The 24,955-nt window shown below is 39.5% G+C and overlaps 1 protein-coding gene across 1 annotated transcript in view; it reads right to left on the minus strand.

The window, feature by feature from the left end:
• LOC103195150 (guanine nucleotide-binding protein G(q) subunit alpha) overlaps positions 1-24,955 on the minus strand; it is a 370,619-nt gene that overhangs the window by 100,236 nt on the left and 245,428 nt on the right. Inside the window, exon 3 of the mRNA XM_007938628.2 lies at positions 6,061-6,215. Within this exon, the coding sequence (XP_007936819.1) occupies positions 6,061-6,215 (155 nt within the window). The remainder of the gene's footprint in view (positions 1-6,060; positions 6,216-24,955) is intronic.

The raw sequence follows: 24,955 nt of genomic DNA on the forward strand, positions 1-24,955 counted from the left end.
CTTTACGAAGCATGATGTCCTTCCCCAGAGACTGGTCCCTTCTGACAACATGTCCAAAGTATGTGAGACGATGTCTCACCAACCTTGTTTCTAAGGGCATTCTCGCCGTACTTCTTCCAAGACAGACAAATTAATCAATTCTTCTTCAATCTTCCTTATTCACTTTCCAACTTTTGCAATGCATATGAAGTGACTGAAAAATACTGTGGCTTCGGCCAGGCGGCAAGGCCTTCAAAAACAGGAGGACAAAAAGAGTCAAATATCTTTAGCTCTGAAAGTTCATAGCTCACTGATGATGGTCAAGGAGAGATAGCACCTACACTATGGTCACTGGAATAGTAAAAATTGCCCCTCTGTTACTTCATGCAGCAATCGTTTTTAAAGATCAAATGTAAGCAGTCACTTTTAGACCCTGAGGGTAGAAAAAGAGCTAACCAAACATATGATATAGTCTTCTCTTTAGGGACACAGCAACTGGTCTGGGAGTGAGACACTGTAATAACATGACAACAGATACAAAAGAAATATTTGAAAGGAGATAGACAGCATAGTGACTCACTATCTGTGGGTGATGGGCAAGGTTTTCAGAGAGGGTGACTCTTGATTTGGGTCTTGAAGGATGAATAGGAGTTCACCAAAGCAAAAAGCAGAGAGAGAGGCATGCTTAGTATTCCTGGAAAGCAGCCTACACTGAATCACACAACCAGTAGGGACCTGGAGAGAGTACCTATGTCTAACCATGGTAGGCCACGATTCTCCACTGTTAGAGATTAGCTATATCCATGGAATCTAAACCAAAGAACTGGCGCACTCAGAGAAGGTGAACTAAGTTAAGTAAGATTTCTATAAGGTGGTGAATTTTACAAGAAATTAGGTCTAGAATATCAATGAAGTATTTTTTTAAAAAAAGTATTATAAAGATGGCAACACTACAAGGAGGCTCGTATGGAGAAAAGGAGGTAAGATAAAGTACTTATGATACACCAGGGAATATACACAAAAAAGGCAGAAAAGAAAAGGAGTAATGGCAATACAGAGAAAAGAATACTTGTGAATTATTCTGTGAAAATATTATTCTGTGTTCTACATGGGAACTAGGGATGCTCAGTGTATAGGCCTACATCCTCATCAGTGCTATCCCTGGGCTTCAGAAGCATCTGCTGGGAGCACCCAGGAGAAACAAGTGGAACACTAGGCCCTATCCCTGTGTGGGAGGGTTTTTTCCTGGATTCCAACACTCTCGTTCGCGAGAAAGCTAAAGAAAAGGAAAGTACCCAGGACCAAGAGCAGGAAGAATAAAGTGAAACTAACACTCAGGTCTCCTGACACAGTGGGATTAAGGGCAGGCCAGGCAAGCAGCTGCTCATACACTGATCTACAAAGAGTGCCAAGGCATCCCTGGAAGAGATCAGGAGTATGGGGCCCGCGGATGGGTTGAACTGTGTCCCCAAAAGGTATGTGTTTTAAGTCCTATATTGAATATACCACGGGCAGCTAGAAGAACAAAGAAATCTGTGTTGGAGGAAGTACAGCCAGAACGCACCTTAAAAGAGAGAATGGCTAGACTTTTGCTCTCATACTTTGGTCGTGTTGTCAGAAGGGACGAGTCCCTGGAGAAGGCGATCATGCTGAGTAAAGTAGAGAGGGTCAGCCAAAGAGGGGAAGATGCTCAACAAGATGGACTGACACAGTGGCTGCAATGATGGGCTCAAGCATGGCAATGATTGGGAGGACAGTGCAGGACCAGGAGGTGTTTCATTCTGTTGATTAGGGTTGCTATGAGTCTGAACTGACTCAAAGGCACCTAACGACATGCCTGTAGTTATAATGCCATTTGGGAATGGGCTATCCTTGTTATGTTAATGAGGCAGGATCAGTATAGGGTATATTTTGAGTTAATCTCTTCTGAGATATACAAGATTAAATAAGTGAGTAGGGCAGAGATGGGGGAAGACGGCCAAGCCACATGAAGACGGCCCAGGACTGAAGTCCAAAGAGACAAGGAGCTTCCTCCAGAGCTGATAGAGAGAGAAAGGCTTACCTTAGAGCTGGCACTCTGAATTCAGACTTCCAGCCTCCTAAACCACGAGAAAATACATTTCTGTTTGTCAAAGCCACCCACTTGTGGTATTTCTGTTATAGCAGCACTAGATAAGTGAGAAAGACCCACTAACACAGGTTTCTACAAGCCATCCCTTACAAATGCTTCTGCTTGTCCTGGAGCTTACCAGGTTACGCCTGCTATTTAACTTAATTATTAATAGCAACCCCTTTTCTCACAAAGTGTACTAGTTTGGATGATTAACAATGGTCATCTTCTGTTTCATCCATGTAACAAATTACTTGCACAAAATGACTGAATCAGATATTTTCTAGTAAGAATTGTACTTTCAGGGTAACCAACTGAGGAGAGAACCTTATACTTCAGAGAGGAATAAAAAAAATCCAAAGTCAATTCTGGCTTGTAGCAAACCCATGTGTGTCAGGATAGACCTGGACGCCACGGGTTTTTCAATGGTGCATTTTTCAGAAGTAGATCACCTGGTCTTTCTCTGACGTGACTCTAAGTGAACTCGAACCTCCAACCTTTCAGACAGCAGCCAAGCACGTTAACCATTTGCACTACCCAGGGACTCCCACAGAAGAATGCTAACTAATAAGTGTAAATGAACTGATGAAAGTAGGAAAACATTATTTTATAAATTCTAATAGAATGATTAATTTAGGTCAAGAATTATCAATTACAATGAAAATTAGTAGACAAAGACTTGGTGAGGAACTGGAAATCATATAGCGACAAAGTAACACCACACAGATTGTTTTTGGTGGCAAGAGGAAAAATATAACTTAATAACAGAGGTGCCACTACCCTAATACTATGGTGAATCTTCACTTCACCAGTGATGGGTATGCCTGATACAGGTGGTGTCTCTTGATGTGACTAAGTGCACAATACCACCTGTAATGCATTTGAGTCACAATGCTTAACTTGAACCTAATCAAGTCTTCAAATCTAACTTCCAGTTTACAGTAAATACAAGAGAAAGAGGGCCAAGCTAAATTATACTACTGCAGAAGAAACCAGGCAAATCCAGAAGGTGGAACATTCTACAGGAAAATCAAGCCAATCTCTTCAATATGCCAATGTAATACCAAATGGGACTGTGCTAGATTCAAAGAATTTTAAAAGACATCAGCCACCTGCAATATCTGGTCCCAAAACTGGCCAGTTCTGTTGGATATTTTGAAGGAATCTGGAAAATCTGAGTATGAACCGGATACAGAATGATAAAAAGGCCTGATTATTAATTTAGATATAATACTGTATTATTTACCATGCATGAAAATATTTTATTTTTCAAAGGCATGCATACAGAAATGCCTAGGGGTAGAAAGACATGTTGATAAATAATTTACTTCATCACTTCAGCATAAAAAGAGGGTTAAAAAAGAATTAGGTATATATACATAAATACATACCCATGTACATGTTTAATTTAGAAAAATAAATTCCTCCCCATCCCCACTAGGTGAAGGTGTTGTTGTGAGCCCGCCCCGACTCATAGCAACCCCTCCTTGGGTTTCCGAGGCAGTATCACTACAGAAGTGGGATTGCCCAACATTCCTTCTGAGGAGTGGCTGGTGGGTTTGAACTGTCAGCCTTCTGGTTAGCAGTCAAGTGCCTTAGGCACTATGCTACCAGAGCTCCTAGGTGAAGGTAGAGGCATTTAAAGACTATTCATTTGAGGAAGCTACAGGTGGCCTGTCTCAGGTGCCCCACATTCTGGCCTGACTCCATCATAAGGGATGTGCTCAAAGAGCAGGTTTATTTCTATGGTGGATTCAGACTGCACTGACAGATTCTGAGATGAGGGCTTTGGCAGAATCACAGCACTAAGAGGGGCTGGAAAGTGTCCTGTTTGTTTAGCTCTTTGCTTTAAAGTAAGTAGATATGGCAGCATACAGTTCTACCAATTAATGAGTACGTCTGTTTAGAAATTCACAAATCTAAACTAAGGGAATGTTAGCAGGGATAGAGCCTTGTTTCAGGAAGGCATCCACAGGAGCTGATACAATGTCCTCTGTGCAAACAGGAATCTCTCAGAGGGTCTCTCCCTGGAGCAGAAGACAAACCAAGTTCCTAAGGGGAAGTCCTAACCTGGCTACGTCATTAGACAATGGTGCTTTGACTCCCCAGTAGCAAGGCCTCTCTGTAAGGAGAATGTTACAGCTTAACAGGTAAGGAAAAGAAAAAGTGGAAAGAAGTGGAGACAAGATAAAAGTAAAAGGATAGAAGTTAGAAGAAAAATGATGAGAGGCAGAGGATATATTAGAGCAAGCCAGGACAGGACTCACTGTAGCAAAGTGAGAAGTAAAAAAGGGTTGAAGGACAACTAGAGAAACTCAAAAGATGAGGGTGGAAGAGAAAAACAAGTAGACAGCAAAAGACATGATGAGCAGGAGCAGGGAATGATGGATAAAACACATCAGCAACATGGGGAGGTAGATGAAATTTGAAATGGCAGAGGAAACAGAAGGATAGAGGGGGGAGGAAGGAAAGAAAGACAGCTGGTCAAAGGTTGAGGGGGCAGAATTTGGAACAGATGAGAGTGGAATGCATCTTTTCATCTCTGTCTAACCAAACACTCACATAGTAGTAAGTCAGGATGCAGGAAAGAAAGGAGGCAAGAAATAGATGGAGAGAGAGTAAGCAAAAGGTAAGAGAAGGCAGGCGAGAGAATGGCAGACAAGAAAGAATAGGCGTGAAAAGCGCAATGTGAAGGTGTGAAAGAAGGAAAACGAAAACAGAGTTAGTCAAGTACATATTTCAGAGACCTACAAGAGGCTTAATGTTACTTAAAATTACGACAGAAGTGGTGCTCATGAACATTCTATTTCACATTCCCAAATTATGTAATTCAAATTTATTGTGAGAATACAAGGAATATTTTGACAAAGCAACATTTCTATGGCTGATGTGAATTCTAACGTACCTTATGCAAATGCGTGGAACTGAGTAAAAGTATGATCAACTTTATTGGGAGAAAAAAAAAAAAAAAACCCAACTACATGGCTCTTAGATTTCTAATGAACTACTGAGTGAGGCCAATGAGCCTATCAAGGGTTCCTTTTCCCCAAGACCCTGGTCTTATCCAGTGGGTCATTTTATCGTATGAACTTGGCCTATGGCTGCTGAATATTTTCCACCCATTCTTCTGTCTCCTAGAACCAAAACAAGAGGGGAATGCTGGGTTAATATAATTAATGTAGACAGAAATCTGGCTAAGTATTACAAAAAAGCCATCTCTCAGGCGCCTGGTTATCTAGATTGCTGACTACATTGATTACATTAATCCAATGATTACCAAATCTTTACTCTCTTTCTATGAGGCAAGACTTAAACAAGAAAGCTAACCAATCTCTCTAAGATGCAAAAAGCTTTCCCAGGACACATGATTCTGATTGACATCTCAAAAAATAATTCTGGAATGCACATATAATTAGACTCATGTGCAATTTTCACGCAAAGGAAAACCTATCCATCAACACTATTGTGGTCTTCCAGAAACAGTCAAGGTTCTGCATCTGGAAACTGGAAACTACGAAGTCTGATGTTTTAAGAAGCCATAATCAAGCATATTTTTGTTTGCAGTTTCTAATGTGTGTGGGTGTTTTCTAGTACACAAATAAGATCAGAAATTTTTATCAGTAATTATTACTACAAGATTTTGAATAACAATGAAGTATGTGTTTGAGAAAAGCTACTTTGTAATTTCAGGAGAAGAGACAGGTTGGAGGAATCAGATTCCTGGAGCCTGCAGTTTGCTTTTCAAGCAGAAAACAGAACAGAAATATTCTTCCTGACTCACAATATCAGTCTCTTATAATATGAGCTAGCTTAAAGAATCTGACACATGTTTAATATCTATACTTTGCAATTTGAAGTTTGAATTAGATACTATATACACAACACAGAACACTGGCTTATGATAATCACAGAGAACCTAGAGGTGGAAAGAGAGTAAAGAGATTCATATGGTCGCTGGGAAGAATACTCACTATTTGGTAGAGTCAGACAACTGGTATTCTCGTCGTCTATCATAGCACTCCTGGATTCCAGGATCGTTCCATAAACTCTTTATTGCATCTACGTATGGGCTCTCAAAAGCAGAAACCTTTTCCACATCAACTTCTCGAACTAATTGTGCATGGGCCTGTTAAAAAAAAAAAAAAAAAAGCAGTTTAAATTCTCTTGCCATCACTGAAAATTGTCTTTAGTTAGCACATTGTATTTTGCACAATTCAGGTAACATCTTTTCTAATTGGTTAATAAGAAAGTAATGCTTTCTTCTTTTTCTTCTTCTTCTTTTCTTAAAGGTAAGAACTCAGGTTTAACTCTTTCCCTCTAGAGTAAAACTTAAACAGCTCTGGTAGCACAGTGCCTAAGGCATTTGACTGCTAACCAGGAGGAGGTTGGAGGTTCAAACCCACCAGCCACTCCATGGAAGAAAGACTGGACAATCTACTTCCATAAAGATTTACTGTCTTGGAAACCCAAAGGGGGTCATTATGAGTTGGAATCGACCTGATGGCAGTGAGTTTTTTTTTTTTTTTTTTGGTTTAGAGTAAAACATGAGGCTACTTAAAGTTGATTTAAGGAAACTGGTCAGCTCCCATGAGAACAATGAATAAGTCATGCTAAACATAAGACTGTTTTTAGGTGATTATCATATTCCTGAAACAATTAATATTAATAAAGGGGAAAATGACAATTCTCTCCTCTATGTTTATAATACATATATGATCTAACACAAAATGTACCCAGCATATAAGTGTTAAGTGTGGTTGTTGAAACTCAACTAATCACAATCCTCCAACAACAATACCTATCCCCATTCCCACATACTTCAACTTCCAACATACTTACTTTGTATTTTCATTATCTACATTATCAGAGTGAGGACCCTATGTGGCTTTTTAAACAATGAAAGAAGACTTTGTTATCATCATCATACATTTACAAAATGTTAGGAAAAGGGTAAGGAGATTTTAAAAACATTTTCAACAAGATTAAAATAAAAATGTCTTACGGTCAACCCTGAAATTAACCAGAATACACCATTGCCTGACAATTCTTATCAAAGTAGATTTCACGGAATGTAATATATATGCAAATTATACATACATATGCAAATAAACATAAATATAACAAGTAATTATATCATAACTAATCATATTGGAAATGAGAGCCAGATGGCTGATAATTTATTGAAATACTCCTGACTTTGTACAGAAATACAATACAACCCTTTGAACTGGTTAGTGAAAGGCTATCATGATCAAATGATGGCCTAGTTATTCACTTTATGGAATTTTAGGCAGATGTAATTTCCATAAATTTCATCCAAGTTAGGCCCTGTCTGGTTCCCAATCTTTACTTTCCTTCCTTCTCTTCCCTTAAGTGGGGAAGGTCTCCTATCAAAAATCTTGACTTATGTAAGGTTTTAAAAAGCCCAATACATTGAGACTGTATTTATCACTTTTCTTGGTAGCTGTGCTCTGACTCTGAGAGTCAGATGAAGTAACTGAGCAGTCCTAGTCCCACCTTGTACCCCAATTTCGGAAAATGGGTCCTTGTAGTTGCTTTCTTTATTTGTCTCTGACCAGGTCATGCCTTGTTATCTTACCAGAAATCTTACCAGCCTGGAGTGCTATCTTTGATTCCTATTCTAGATGGGGTCCTATCTCTTCTGTAGTTCCCTTGAGACTCACCCTTCAGAAATCAGAGTATCACTGGCTCCTACAATCCCAGATGCTGTGCTCTGCTTGGATAGTTAGGGCCTGTTACTTAGTGCTAAACCTCCTAGATACTGAGGATTGTGTTGGATCCCTTTTGCTCTGCTTTTTGCCTGCATAATGAACCACCTCCAAGTATCAAAAGCTAGATGTATGGGCTTCCTCCACTCTGCCCAACATCAACAGGTATGTCTAATGTCAAGTCTCATACACCTTTCCTTGCATAAGTTCTGACTTGTTGCGTCCTGAGATATGACAATGATCACCCTTGGTATAATCATGAATTAGATTCCTGTGGCTGTGCCCATATTACAGGATTCTCTTCAGGATTCTGTGATTCTTGAGGGACAGGAGGTAGGAGGGAGAATTTCCTACTGGATATACTCTGAAGACCAGGTTTCAAATCTGACTTCACTTCTGTTATATATGTGTATGCATGTGTACCTCTATATCCATTATTAGTAATATTAACCAATAATATTAATAATTATTGTTTTTATAGTATTACACAGTCACATCTGTGACAACGAGTGAGCAGATTATATCTACCTTGTAGAGTTATAGTCAAGCTAGCTAATGAAGAGGTGAGGTGCACAAGGCTTAGGGCCAGACACACAGTGGGTCCCCTTCCCCCTGTACAGTCTGTTGAATGAATGAGAGCAAAGTGCTTCTCTCTAAATGTTTTCCATAAATATTTCATCTTAATGATCAGTGGGTGCTTCCACATGGGAGTAAGTGTCAGTTCACAGGGTGGTAGCCTGGGCTTAGGCCTGGTAGATTCTGATTATGCTGAACAAGATAGATTCAAATCTGACTCTGCTTCTTAATAGCTTGTGACCCTGGGTAACTTCCTTAACCTTCCTAAATGTTATTTCCTGGCAGGGAACAGACTGCATCATCTGCCTCATGTGGATTTGTACAAATCAGTAATAATACTGTAGGTCAGTGGTTCTCAAAGGGAAGTCAAATTAGCAGTATCAGTATCACCTGGGAATTTGTTATAAATGAAAATCCTAGAATCCCTTCCCAGACTTGCTGAACAGGAAACTGGGTTTGGGCCCAGTAATCCCTATTTTCAGAGGCTCTTCGATGATTATGAGGCAGACAACCATTTGAGCACCACTGCAAACTATAAAGCACCACAAAGATATAAGTTGTTATGATTATAATCCAAAGGGTCAGTCATTCCAAAGCAGGGCTCATTAACAGATGGTTCGTAAGGGCCAACAAACCATGGAAATGAGTAAAGCAGACTGGCTAGGCATTAGGGAGTGGTAGGGACTGTGGCACACTGAGAAATACATGCTCTAATTAAAGAGATTAGCTGCTATTTGGAGAACCAATTTTTGCTATTGGGAACGTAGGCCCATTATAGCCAGATCCTCCAATCATTCAAGGAAAGTTAGAAATGAGGATTTTTCTATGTAATATCACTGATTTTAAATCTTGACAACCCTAAGCAAGATAAAGCATTATCTGTGCCTGAACTGTACTGTGGGCCTCTAATTTGCAATACTTATTCTAAAAGATTCTTGTCCATTTGCTTCCCTAATAAGTTTGACCAATAACATTATACCCTGTATAGAACCTGGAACATAGGTAGACACTGGTTAACTTACGCTAATGAATGAAAAATTTTCTAGGCCTTTTCAACAATAATATTTAGACAAACTATTATCTTTAGGGAGAAACGGTTGTGATCCCTCTCTAAACTGGGTAAAAGCTATGTGGTGATATAGATTAGTATAGGTAGTATTTCTAAAATGAATCTGATACTCTCTACTAGGCCAACCATGGAATGTGGATTGCGTTCTGTTTCTGGAGCAGTTGGCTTCTGCCAGAGAAAACAGTTTCAACATACCAAACACTTTTCACTTCTATGATTAAATGTTTACTGGACCCCGATGAGGTGCGAGGCAATACAGCAATCACAGAATTAGACATAGTTCCTTTCCAGGGGGAAATGTCCAGAAGCATGGCAAGCAAACAAAGCTCAGGATTAGGTGCCTGGGAGTAGAACAAGGAAGAATATTTGTATTTCCATCTTCAATTCCAGTTGACTGTAAGGCCATCTGAATAAAGACAACATTCCCAGCACTGTATAAAGCTGCTACTTTGCACAAAGAGCCTGCTACTTTCTATTGCCTGAAAACGCCCATCATTTTGCATCTCTGTTTATCACTACTTGCTTTTCCTTCCATCTGAAATGCCTTCCCTCTTCCTTTCTATACTTTATTTAGCTTTCATTGAGGGGCTATTTTATTGTATTTTTATGCACATAACATGTGTGTTATATGGTTTCATACCGTGCAATGCTCCCTTATGTTATTTTCCATAAGTGTACTACATTATAATTTTTTTCATGTTGCTCATTTCAACTTCATTTTTTTTTTTTTTTTCATCAAACGGATTTTATGTTAAGTCTTTGTCTTGGTGCCTACTGACTCAGAGATTTGGTTCCAAGCAGCAGACCTTCACCATCCTACGCTTAAGTTTCTAAAGCAGCCCCTCTCCTGATAAGATTCTCACCCTACTCTGCAAACCACTTTCTCCAATGCAGGAAATCAATTTTTCCATCCAGAAAGAGCCCTTCCCAAGGCAGCCGGCCTCAGCCCAGGAGATGTGCAAGTCTGTGCACTCCAGGCCAGAGAGGTCACGCAGGCAGGTGAGGTCTGCACATCACTGCCACACACATTCCACTCCATCGTACAGCTGCCACACTCGGGCTATTTGAGTATTCTGCCCACACAGATGCTGCAGGATGGGCATGAGAGCTGTGGGAGCAGAGGGCTCATGCCCCTTGCTCTTATAAGTTGGCTCCAACTGGCTGTCTGGGGGCCTTGCGGGGCTGAAGCAGTGTATGCTGGCACCTCAACCATCCCCCTGCTCAACTTCACCTGGGGCCGGCATCACGGGACCTGGGCCACGCAGACAATGACTCCTGCTCACTATGGAACCCATCTGGGTTTAGGCTGTGGCAGCTCTGCATGCAGCCCTCCTCCTGACCTGCTGCCAGTCTCCAGTACAACGTACCCAGGCAGGTTGTCTACAAGGAACTCTACTGCTCTCAGGCCCAGCTCTGAGCTGTCCCAGAGCAAATGCTCAGTTTTAACTACTGGGGTATTACCAAACTCAGTGCATGACTTCTTAACCAGGGCTTATATGTTTATTATAGAAAAAGAGGTATGCTTTACTCAGTGGTCCGTAATACTGTTAAGTTTTGTGAAACAGGGCACTATGTGATTTGGATGTTGTGCAAACACCACATTAAAATCTTATGGGAGCCTGCTTCCAGCCGTCCTCCTCACCACTGCTGCCTCTGCTGTTGTTCCTAGAGCTGCTGTCATAGGCTAGAGGAACGGCAGTGGTGGCAGGAGCAGAGTGAAAGGAAGAGAGCAGGGAAGAAATGGACAAATGGACTGTGCCCTGCCTGCTGTTGCCTGCCTGAGCAGCAGGATCAGCCTGGCCTCACAGCCCCAACCCCACTGCCTCTGCCTGCCTGCTGGACAAAGCCCAAGAGCCCGCGCCCAGAGCCACGTCCTCTGCCTTATCTTCCTGTATCCCACCATGGTCTGCTGTTCCTTGAGTGTGGATTTTTGGTCTTTAAAACCATTATGGGGACATAATAAACAAAATGAGAGCTGCTTTTTCTTAAGCAGTCAGATGTTGTCCAAATGGACCTTACACAACGCATACCTGTAGGATAAAAAGTAACATGTTCAGACTACTGAATTAGTGTGAATAAGGCTGAAATTTACCTCTGGAAATGTCACCAGACATGCGTAGTATATGCATGGGTACACTATGCCAGAACTTTTTTACATAATTTCTGCCTATTACATGTGTGCACATTGTTTATGAAAAAATACAGTACGTGCCGTCTCTTACAAATATTTCTGATTTTCTTCTCAAGAAAAAAAAAGTGATTCTGCATCCTCTGAAGCACAGAATTTCTACATTTCACTGTTCTAGACTGTATATTTAGGAAAAGGGTTGTGGCTTACTATTTTCTCTGGGGTCTAGTATAGAGAGAGTATACAACAAATATTTGTCAAATTTAATTGCATTTTAAAAGTACATATCCTATATAAATATAATTGCTAATATCTTCCTCCCCAATCAAAGTGTAAGTTCCAATACAGGCTCAACACTGGCCTAGCAGAGCACCTGTCACGTAGCAGAGGTACAATAAATATCTGTTGAATAAATGAAGGACAAAAGAAGGGAAGACTGGAAATTGCACTAGGCTGAAAATCAGGACATCTAACTTCTAGTTCTGGCTTTAGCCATAACACTAACTAACCATAATACTTAAGAGAAACTATTTCAGCTTTTTGGAGCTTAATTTTCTTTGTCTATAAGATGAGGGAACTGGATCAAATCATCTAAGGTCTCATCAAGCCATAAAACTATATACAAGTATGTATTGTTTAACATACATGATACGCTCTGTGAAACAGGACATTATACAATTTGGACGTTCTGTGAACACCATATTATTTTCTGTAGTCCTTGCGCAATCTGTAGTTAAGTCCTCGTAAAGCCTATTATATTAAAACCTTATGGGAGCCCGCCTGCAAAGTGTGAGAGCTGTTACCACTGGATACAGGAGGCTGGGCTAAATAGGGGCTGCACTGGCAGATGGATTGGGACTTTGCACATGTTAGGGTGCAGGTTCAGGGGGTCACACACAAGGGGGCACAGAGTGGTAGCCATGTGGAGCAGGTGGGGAACAGGTTACGGATGCCAGGAACATAGCTGGTGGCTGGTGGTGGCAGCATGGCCAGTTCCTGATCATGTATAGCTGCTACTGTTGCTGTCATTGCTGCCTGGAGCCAGGATCCTGGAGCCCATGAGTGTCCCAGGCCTGGCCAGTGCCACCAGTACTCACAGCAGGAGCAGAGGCACTGTGAAAGGCCTGCCCTGTGCCAGAAGTGAAAGGCTGTGTGGCTGCTGGGCAAGTGAATAAAGCAGAAGAAAGGGAAGGAGGTAGCACTCTGGGGACTGCCATGTGCCCTGGAGCTCTGCTGCTTGTTCACTCCGGCTCTTTAAAACCCTAAGGGGAAAATGAAAAACAAAAAGAGAGTTCCTTTCCTTTAAAAGAAAAAAAAATTTAGGGGACCATGGACATATATATGCAGTATATGGCCAAACAGATGTTAAGTGATGCATACCTGTATAAAATAAATACATTTACAATGCATAGAGCACCAAGGAGTTATGATAGGTCCCTCTAGGAGCATGCTGTATCATCTGATGAGACCACACCTCACTATTTCAAACACCACGTAACAACACAAGGCAGAACTCAGCAAGTACCTAAATGAGCAATGCTCCCTGGGGATCGAACAGGCAGAGCTCAGAATGGACTGAAACTGCCAAACAAAATGTCAGAGAGGACATAAGATATAGATGGCGGGTAGAGATGAAGATGGCTAATGCACCTAAGAAGGAAGAAAAGCATGAATAAAAACTCTTAGGACAAAATAAACACAGCACTTTCCTTTGTGCAAAAAACTAGCCTAGTGAGAAAATGTCATTTTGATTCTTAATTAACTTCCACAGTAAAAGTTGCAGTATTAATCTCACTATAAATTCATCACTCAGATTTGTCAACCTCTACTATCTATGAAAGATACCATGATCAGAAACATACAGATCAACAAGTCACTTCAGCCAGGTCAGAATTTCTAAGTCACTTTTATTGTTTCCTAAGCATCGTTGTCTTATTCTATCCTTGCTGGTTTGGAAAATGCATTCAAATGTAACCCCAAACCTACTGCGGTTGAGTAAATTCCAACTCATAGCAATTCTATAGGACAGAATAGAACTGCCCCATAGGGTTTTCAAAACTGTAATTTTATAGTAGCAGACCCACATCTTCCTCCCATGGAGTGGTTGGTGGATTCAAACCACTGACCATTAGGTTAGCAGCCAAGCTCTTTATCCACTATGCCACCAGGGCATGGTTCCACTCAAATATAATGAACTATAATTTGTATTATGTAAGAATCTTAGATTGTCTAGGTCATTTAAAAACATGACAAAATATACACAGAATTTTTTAATTGCACACACACACACACACACACACACACACAAATGACCCCAATGGAAGTGTAATCCTCTCATTTTTTGTAAAAATATTCTGTATAGGAAGAAATATATTTCTTTGTATTATTTTTCTTTATACTGTGTTTTTTATTATGCTAGAGCAGAAAAATGAATTAAGAGTCTTTCTACCTATCCTAGTGTCAAATGCTTACAGTAGTAAACATCACAAGTAATCATGCTAAATTAAATAATTACTAATGAAAAAGACTAACAATGATGAAAGGTAAAGAAGCTACTTTTAAATAATATTACAAATAACAAGTCATTACACTACTCCTATTTTGAACATTGTGGGGAAAAAAGCAAAACAGGTATGAGTTAATTAATCATATAAACAAAATGTAAAACACTATTCCATTTCATTTTAAGTTACAGTGAGCACACTGGATGAAAATGTTTAATGATGAATGCTAGCTTTCACAATTCTTGGTAAACTGTTGGCAAGCCTAACAGGGAACATTGTGAAAACTAAGTAGCTGCTCTCAGGAACTTGGGCAGAGTTCTAGGGAGGGAACCACATGAAAACCACAAGATGTGCAAATGTAGTAATGTCTTGTTTTCATGATTTTGTGGACACAAACTTCAGGTCAATCTGAGATGCATGGATATTTCCATGGTTGATTTTGCAAAGAGCAGGAAAAACTGAGTTCCCACCATAGTGGGTCTCACCATGCCCACAGAAGGCTGAAGCCTGCAGATGGGGGGTAGGGGTGGGGTGGAGAGTTTATAGTCACTTTGGAAGGATTTTCAAATACTATAATTAACAGCTCAGGGATCCTTTAGGCTGGAATGTCACACCTACTCTGGTTATTACACTCCAGAAACATAAAACCAAATGTCAACTTCCACATTTGCTAAAGCCCTTAGACATAAATATTCAACTCATTAAGACCGCTCTTTTTGAAGGGATACCCAACACACAAATAGACCTCTGAACTAGAAAAAGTTGGAACTGCTGTCACAGTCTGCTTTAATTCTGAATGCTGGCTCTCATCTGACCACCTTTTTAGTGCTTATTTCCATCTCAGCATTTGACATTAAAGGGGGAAAAAAATTGCAGACTTAAATAAATTCAGAAAAATTGAGCATCATTTTTGTTCTCCTCTGCTCAAAGGAAATCTAGACTAAAATGATGGAACCCGAGATCAGATTGCGTGTGTTAGAATCCCACCTCCACCATTCACTGTGTGACTGTGGATAAGCTATTTAACTTCTCTAAACCTCATTAAGGTGTGCCTGACACAAGCCATGGTATTTCCAATTGCCTCGTATGCATGTGAGAGCTGGACAATGAATAAGGAAGACCGAAGAAGAGTTGATACTTTTGAGTTGTGGTGCTGGCGAAGAATGCTGAAAGTACCGTGGACTGCTAAAAGAACTAACAGATCTGTCCTGGAGGAAGTGCAGCCAGAATGCTCCTTGGAAGCAAGAATGGCCAGACTTCGTCTCACCTATTTTGGTCATGTTGTCAGAAGGAACCATTCCCTGGAGAAGGATGTCATGCTTGGTAGGGTGGAGGGTCGACGAAAGAGGGGGAGGCCTTCAACAAGATGGACTGATACGGTGGCTGCGATGATGGGCTTGAGTATAGCAGGGATTGTGGGGCTGGCGCGGGATTGGGCAGTGTTTCGTTCTGCTGTGCATGGGGTCGCTATGAGTCGGAAACGACTCGACGGCACTTAACAACAACAACAACAACAAACCTCATTTTCCTAACCTGTTAAATGGGGGTAATAGTACTTACCTTAGAGGGTTGAATAAAAAGAATGCATGTCAAATGCTTAAAGGTAGGGCTGGACCCCCATAAAAAGTACTAGTTATTTAAAAAGGAAAAAAATAGCACAGAAAATGTAACTGTGGTACATACATCTAATTTATGTGACCTTAGGCACAGAATTTCATTTCCTCAAGTGAGATGGCACTGGTCTGGAGAACCTTGCTGGGTATTGGATCCTAAATCCTCAAAATTGCAAATGTCCCTAAGGATAAGATTTCCTACAGAAAACTTGGACATGAACAGTTATTTCTTAGACCACTTCACCTTCTCTGGCCTCGTCAATTTGTCAGCAGTTGGCTTTCTTTTAGGTGCAATATGCACAAAGCAAGAGTTGTCAACGATGTATCTTTATGAGCATTACTGCAAACTGACAAAGGAAAGCAAAGTCACACTGAGCTGCTGCGGCTGGGTTCACTTTCAAGTGACTCATTTCCACAGAACAGCCTCACTGCACTTATGATTCAAACTTGTGGCTCAGCAAAATTACAAATGACCCTGTCACAAAGCCCTTTTAAGTCCAGTGTGAAGATGATAAATCCTGTGTGTGGAACCCTTGAACAGCAGGGATCTGCTGATGGTTCTTTGCCTAGCTCCCATGTCTCTCTTCTAATAATCTCTGTGCTAGATGAAGACCACTGAATCTCTCCCTGGATAACACAGAGAGCCAGAGCAACAAAGAGAAAGAACAAGAGAGCAATAGCATGACACCAAACTGGGCTTCAATCATAACTTTAGGCAAGTCCCTCAGTCTTCCTGAACCTCAATTTCCTAATCTATATGATGGGGATAATAATTTGTTGTAATGATGTTAGGAGAATTTTAAAAGATGTTTGCAAAATGGCTAGCATGAATACTGTAATTACTATGAAATGTCAAAATGACCACTGATTTCCTCAAGTGAGATGGCACTGGTCTGGAGAACCTTGCTGGGTATTGGATCCTAAATCCTCAAAATTGCAAATGTCCCTAAGGATAAGATTTCCTACAGAAAACTTTGATTTATTATTTCAGTAACTATTTATTTACCATGTGTCAGGTAATGCACTAGATACTGATAAAGCAGAGGATTTCTCTGTTAAAGAAAATGTTCTAGATACCAACACATTAGACAAAAAATGTATTAAACCTTCACATCTTATTCCACTGTCATTAAAATTTTACAAACTGATTTATTATCCCATTATTGCTCTTCTATCATTGGACTTTTAATTTTAATCTCTATTATAATAGTCACCAAGACAATAAATGCCCATAAGGTAAACCGTCAACCCCCCCACACACAAAAAAAAAAGAAAAAGAAATAATACATTTGCTGGAAATATATTCTCTCTGGTCCCCCATCCATCCACCCACCCACACACCATGGCTGTAATTGCTTGTTTTGACATATTGCTGATTCCATTTTGGGTGGAAGAAATGCACTTCTATTGTTTAAAACATTCTTTTTCTTTTAAAAGAACTCAATCTTTCTTTCTTTCTGCCATTGTACTTTCCATATTAATATTTTTCTATTTTCTCTTCTTTCCTCATCATGTTCCTTTTTTGTCGCTATCTGCCTTGTCGTAAGTATCAAAGTATCAGGATCAATGAAGTTGTAGGCCAGAAGCTTGATGCAGCATGGCATAATGTACACCAAGCATTTCCAAATAATGTGTCAATTGAGGTAACTAACTACATGGGTTGTATTACAAAGGATCTTGGCTTCAGATTGGTAAAATCATGGGGTACACTATAAAAGTGTGTATTCTTTGAAATGCTACTTACTACCTTCATGATTTCCACCACCTGCCTGTCAGCTTGTCATGTGGTGGCTTGTGTGTTGCGGTGATGCTGAAAGCTATACCACCAGTATTTCAAATAACCAGCAGAGTCACCATGATGGACAGGTTACAGTGGTGCTTCCAGACTAAGAAAGACTAAGAAGAAAAGCCTGGCAATCTACTTCCAAAACAGATCCAGTGAAAATCCTCTAGGTCACAACAGAACACTGTCAGACACAATGCTGGAAGATGAGCCCCTAGGCTGGAAGGCACTTCAGATGCACAGTGCAAAGATGGACTGGAGCCTAACAACGATCTTGAAGACAGTGCAAAACTGGGCAACATTTCATTCTGTTGTACATGGGGTTGCTATGAACTGGAGCTGGCACATGTATTCATGATCATGATAGCAATATCACAGTGTGGGTGTATGTGTGTGTTTATGTATACTATATGCACACATAAAATTGATTTCCTTTCAGGGAGTTTATACAAAGTCAGAATGATAAAGAAGAAATTGGAAAGGGAGAATCCTTTGAAAATATACATAATTATGAAGATTTTAAAAGATAGGTATACTGGTGTTGGTGCTCTTCAAGAGCATTTTGGGGAACATCAGGTTCTTGGAATTTTCTTGGCTGTTTATTTGAAAACTGAGTTCTGAGGGCAAAGCAAGTATATGCAGAGAATGATAGTTACTAAAAAGTGAAACAGATATCTGTTCTGCAAAACTCAGAACCATTAATAAGGTAAGATTCTAGGAATACATGAGCAAGGGTTAGAGTTGGAGATATTACACTACTGCATTTTCCAAACTGTTTGACCCTGGAAGCATTTTTTTTCCCTTCAATCAGCTCCCAGGATTGGTGTTCCTATGGATCACATTTTGAAGAATGTTGACTAGAGACAGAGACCCCCAACAGCCAACTGGTGGTTGATTTTACACAAACAAAAAAATGCACTGAGTAATTCTCTTCCACTCTGGCCTAATAGGTAGCTGCCTGTATTGTGGATTCACATTATCTTCATTTTTGAGACCGCATGTTCTACGTGGTTCATTTCCTGATATTACATCTCTGAATAAACCTAATCACTTTAGCTCCTTTGTAATGTCTATGATTCTGCAATCTTATTAACCCGAGGATGCTGCTGCTGGGTGGGGGATTTATTTTGTTCAACAACAGGAAAGACAGATAAAGAAGACTCCTCTGCTCAGCCTAGCAGACTTTAAAATAAAGCCTTTGTTCAAAAAAAAAAAAAAAGAAAAAGAACAAACTCCTTAATAGAGCGAGGCCTTAGGTGCCCTTTTTGGGACCTCCAACTTCAAACCTGACCACTGCAGCTTCAGATCTTCACGTGACTGTGCTCAGGAGAACTGAAAGTGAAAGGCTTACTCTCCCAGAACCTTGGAGAAGGAAAGGGGCTCTCAGAACACCTTACTTAAAGATTTAAATTTAAATCTTTAATTAAGAGGAGGTGGGTGGCACAAATGATTTGCATTTGGTTACTAATCAAAAGGTTGGTGACACCATGGAAGAAAGGCCTGGTTATCTGTCTGCTTCTGTAAAGATTAGAGTCAAGAAAATCTACGGAGCATTTCTACTCTGTAACATAAGGAGTCACCATGAGTTGGAATCAACTCCAAGGCAATGGGTTTTGTTTTGTTTTTGGTTAATTCAGTGAGCAAGAAACTGTTCATGAATCAAAACATCAAAACAAACAACAGCAATGTCACCTACTTGTTCATTGTAAATGAACGTTTAGAACTGAATAGGAAGAAGGAGCTCTGGTGGCGTAGTGCCTAAGACATTTGACTGCTTACCAGAAGGCTGGAGGTTCAAACCCACCTGCCACTCCACAGGAGGAAGGTTGGGCAATCTATTTCCATAGTGATACTGCCTCAGAAACCCAAGGATGGGTCGCTATGAGTCAGGTCCAACTCGACGGCAGTGAGTTTGGTGTTTTTCTTTTTAGGAAGAAGGAAAGTAAAGTGCCATAACCCACATTCTACTATATCTATATATAGAGAAAGCTCATATATCTATCTATCTTTCTTTCTTTCTCTTTCTCTCTCTCTCTCTCTATAGTGTGTGTGTGTGTGTGTACACACACACACACACACACTGCGGTCAACCTGTTCAAACCCACCAGACACTGTGCGGAAGGAAGATGGGGCAATCTACTTCCATAAAGATTTACTTACGGCCTCAGAAACTCAGTGGAGATTGCTATGAGTCACAATTGACTTGATGGCAGTGAGTTTAGTTTTTCTTTTATTTCCTCAAACAAGGTCACTTTCACAGGTATAGGAGTTAGGACTTCAACGTCTTTCTGGGGATATGATTCAACCCATAACACAATGTGATGATACAGTTTTACAACCTACACCATTACACTTCCGAGAATGAAAAAGGCTACTAAAAATAATTACTATTATATATGGTTTGCAATTCTTATTTATTAAGTAACATCCATTTTGTTTTATGGGTTTTATTTAAAATTTCCAATTACAAAGTTCTTTCTAAAAAAAATTTTCATGCTACGTAGTTTAAAGTTAATAAAAAAATGATAATAAGCAGAATAATTTTTCTTGTACTTTAGTCATGTTCTCAGCCATACTTGTTTCTAATATTATGTCACTGACATTTTTCAGATGACTATATTTTTTCAATTGATACATTATGTTTAATATTTCATAAAATTGCCTGCAATATTCTTTAAAATTTCATTTTATGTTGATAAAGTTGACACTGTAACATTTTCAATTGACTCTTCTGTAGACCGTAATATTTTAAATTAAGAAATATTCTAACACCTGAGGTATCCAGAATATGTCAACAATTTCTGTTAATTTTAAGGTATTCTTATTTTGTTGTTTGAATGGAAATATGTAAATATTTCAGTTCAAATATTTTCACAGAAACTATCTTTATCTCAGTCCATAATACTATTCTTTCACAAATACTTTCATAAGCTAAAATTCATCAAATAAGTTGTCTTTATGTATGATTCATGGGATGCTTCTCCAAATTTAGATGCTGCAAATCAGGACTTTGGAAATTCATTTCATTTTGGTACATAATATAAATTTATCAAATTAAAAATAGGAGCTCCATCAAAAGATTTTCCCCACCAATCAAGATATTCCAAAGTGCAATCAAACCCTAAACTTTTGTGTTCTCTTTATTTAATGTGTACAAATTTTGATGTTTTCTGGTTTGCAATCTTTGTCACCAATAATTTTAATTTGCATAAGTTTTAAATGCTGAAATGTTTGGGCAATTCATTTGTTAAAAATGTTGATTGAACAAAATGCAAACACCATTTAAAGGACTAAACCAAAAAAACAAACTCACTGCTGTTATGTTGGATCCGATTCACAGTGAAGAAACCCACCCTCCTCCTTGGGTTTCTGAGGCAGTCCTCCTTGGGTTTCTGAGGCAGTATCACCTCCAGCCTTCTGGTTAGCAGTCAAATGCCATAGGCACTATGCCACCAGAGCTCCCATTTAAAGGACTAGCTTTTTAAAAGTCCAGGGCTGTTCGCAAATAGATCCCTAGGTGGCACAAAACGGCTTGTAAATGACTACTAACCTCAAGGTTGGTGGTTTGAACCTACTCATTGGTGTCAAGAAAAAAAGGCCTGGTGATCTGCTTCCATAAAGGTTACAGCCAAGAAAACCCAATGAAGCAGTTCAACTCTGTAACATACGGAGTCATCATGAGTCAGAAGAGACTCAATGGAAGAAGGTACTGGCCAACAGGTTGATTTCCAAAGTAGTTTTTCAAAGGCTCAGACATTTCTAAAACCCTATGGCAAGGGCAAAAGGAGAAAAGGTATCTCCTGCCAAGTACAACTTTTAGATTCACCACAAATTCTGAGGTTCATTTACTACAACTACAGCTTCTAACTTGAGGTAGCTCATTGCAGCTTGTTTGGACACAACGGTGACCTGCATAAGCCACAACTAATTCCATGAACATTTCAGCTCATAGGTTTCTTCATTTAATATATACAGCATTTACCATGACTCAGTGCTCCATCAAGATCTACAATCATAACACTACCCACTGCCATTGAGTTAATTCTGACTCATAGCAACTCCCATTGGGCTTCTGAAGGAAATCATTATGGAAGTAGATCGCCTCATCATCCTCCCATGGAGCAGCTGGTGGGTTTGAACTGCTAAACTTCTGGTTAGCAGCCAAATGCCTTACCCACTACACCACCAGACTTTTAAAACTGCATTTACTACGACATTCAAAATAATAGATGTTTTACCTTCATCAAAATCAACTTCACAGCATACAGTAATTCCATAAAATAGGGGGGAAAAAAAACCATTTAAGTGTTTGCAAAATTTTTCCTCTGCTAATTGAGTTAACATATCAGCTATTGCTTCATTTTTACACATGCATAAGGAAACCTGGAATTACAAATGAGTTAATTGACTTGGAAGAAAAGTCAATTGATCTAAATAAAAAGTCATGTTCCACAGGGTGACATGAAAATACACTTTCTATTGCTATATATGCTAAAATGTCATCTTTGGGCACAGTGTTTTAAAAATAACCAACTTCTGAAGTAAATTTTGATACTTTTCTAGTATATCTGTGCCTTTTGAATTTTGTGTAGTTAATGATACTATTATGATGACCACAATGTTAGATGATGATAAATATCAACAAAAATTTCTGAACAAGTTACACATTATCACCATCTTTCTGCAGAAACAGAAATCCAGTACATTTTTGTTCAACATGCATTTTCAGGTTGTTTGTTTGTTTGTTTGTTTGAACTATGGTTACAATGAATTTGGATGCTGGTGTTAGTTCTGATATGCATTAGTCTAACCAAGGAGACCAAGGCATACTTTAGATACCAATGATACCACAAAGTCTGAGTTGTTGGAGGAGGCATTATTGTCCTAAGGTGTAAAGCATAGTGGTAAGGGCCTGAGTCAAAAACTGAGTTTAAACAATACCTTGTTTGTTTTGGGCTCTAAGCCTCAATTTCCTTATCCCCAAAGAGAGGTAATGATAACTATGTCACAGCATTGTCATAAAGATTTAATGTAATAATATACATTAAAACAGTATGGTGATAGGCATACAATAAGGGCTCAGTAAACAGAAGCAATTCTCAGTTTGTACTGCAGGCTAAGAGGAGAATGGACAGCATAAGACAACTATTTTCTTTCTTTCTCCACTTCCTATGGGTACCACCTACATATATTTTAAAACTGCCTTTACTTGGTGGTAGAAAATATCAACCTTTCTAGAGTTTCAACATCCTTTATCAAACTGATCTCTCGCTAGGAAAATATGACTTCAGGAAAAATTCATTATTTTACCATAAGGGAGAAGATTGAGAGTAGAGAAAGGAAAAAGAAGGGGCAGCAAAGAATTAGTGTGCCAGTACAAAATATTTATTAAATTATTAAATATATGTTGTTGTTGTTCTTAAGTGCCATCAAGTTGGCTCTGATTCACAGCGACCTTATTACAAAAGAACAAAACACTGCCCAGTCCTGTGCCAGCCTCACAATCCCTGCTGTACTTGAGCCCATCCTTGCAGCCACTGTGTCGATCCAACTTGTTGAGGGCCTTTCCACTTTTTTATTGACTCCCCACTTGACCAAGCATGATATCCTTCTTCAAAGAATGGTTCCTTCTGACAACATGATCAAAGCAGGTGAGACAAAGTCTGGCCATTCTTACTTCCAAGGAACATTCCCGCTACACTTCTTCCAGGACAGATTTGTTAGTTCTTTTAGCAGTCCATGGTACCCTCAGTATTCTTCCCCAACACCACAACTCAAAACCATCAACTCTTCTTCAGTCTCCCTTATTCACTGTCCATTAAATATATACTCACTGCCGTCGAGTCATATCCAATTCATTGTGAACCCTCCCTGGGTTTCTGAGGCAGTATCACTATGGAAGCAGATTGCCCAACCTTCCTTCCGAGGAACGGCTAGTGAGTTTAACTGCCAGACTTCTGGTTAGCAGTCAAATGCCTTAGGCACTATGCCACCAGAGCTCCTATTAAATATATATATATATATTAAAAATAATTTGCATATGTAGATAGAAACTTCCTAATCATTTACATGGGTTAGTTACTATTCTAGGAACACGTTCTTTTCTTCTATTTTCCATTCCATTAATATCAGATTTAAGAAGAATGAATTAGTACAGAGATTTAAAAATTTGAGAGTATAAAGGGAAAACTTCAAGAAATGTATTCAAAATTTCAAGTTGGAACAATCTGAATGTGTAGCCAGCAAAAGTAGCACAGGAGTCCTATCTACTTTTATGAAAGAAATTAGTCACTGATAGAAAAAAGTCAACTCCCCATCTATGATCTGGTGAAGAAGGATTTGTAGCAGGGCCTCAAGTTTTCCCAGAATCGTATCCACCCTCCTCATCTAAGCCCTTCCCCATTATTTTTATCTTCTCAGGACACTTAAAGTCTTCATAAAACACTCATGTGGTGCCTAGTGAGTGTTTCATGAGAACTGCAAGTGTCCTGAGAAGATTAAAAAGGAGCTTGGGTGGCGCAGTAATTAAAGCATTCAAATGCTACCCAAAAGGGTGGTGGTTCAAATACACCAGCTGCTCCATGGAAGAAATATATAAAGATTTACAGCCTTAGAAACCATACAAGGTAGTTCTGCTCTGTCCTCATAGGGTCACTATGAGTTGGAACTGGCTCCATGATAGTGGATTTTGCTATTTAAAGCTCCATGTGTATAAGTATAGAATTTCCAATAATACTGCAACAAAGCAACAGTACTTTAGGTCAGGGGCTATCTAATATTTCTTGTATTTTAACACAACACTGATGCTTAGCTAAAGAAATATTTCTACAATAGAAATTGTCTTCTCTCTTGGTATATCTGTCCAGAAACACTTTCTAAAACAATTACAGATAAGAAAGCATGACCAATGATTGACAAGTGAAATAGTCCTGGCTCAGGACACTGGGAAACCTGGATGGGCCTCTACTGTGATCTCAGACAAATCTCTTAACCTTTATAGGTTAAGTGTTCCTTTATGTAATTGAAATAGTGAGTTAGATAATGGCTGAGACCCCTTGCCCTTATAATTCACACAAAAAAAAGCAGGGGTGAAATTAAAATACTAACCAGTACAATGGCATGAACACTGGCCAATCAGAATAGAGTAAGCTCTAGGTTTTCTTTGCTGGGTCTGGCATCAACCTTTTAGCTACTGGATTGTGAGGAGGCTGGAGTATCCCACGGTAGGAACAGGAGTGCTCAGGTCCTTTAAGACACTTAAGGCAGCAGCTATAGTATTTCAATTTTTTTTTTTTTTTAAATATTTTTAACAACAGTTTGGTGTTATCAATGTGTAATGGCTGGATACCAGTCCAGCCTACAATACCTTAAAGTCATGTTGTTGTTGTTGTTGTTAAGTGCCGTCGAGTCGTTTCCGACTCATAGCGACCCCATGCACAGCAGAACAAAACACTGCCCGATCCC

Source organism: Orycteropus afer, unplaced genomic scaffold (assembly GCF_000298275.1).
Source record: "Orycteropus afer afer isolate SDZICR_OR568_19922 unplaced genomic scaffold, OryAfe1.0 scaffold00005, whole genome shotgun sequence".
Lineage (NCBI taxonomy): Eukaryota > Metazoa > Chordata > Mammalia > Tubulidentata > Orycteropodidae > Orycteropus > Orycteropus afer.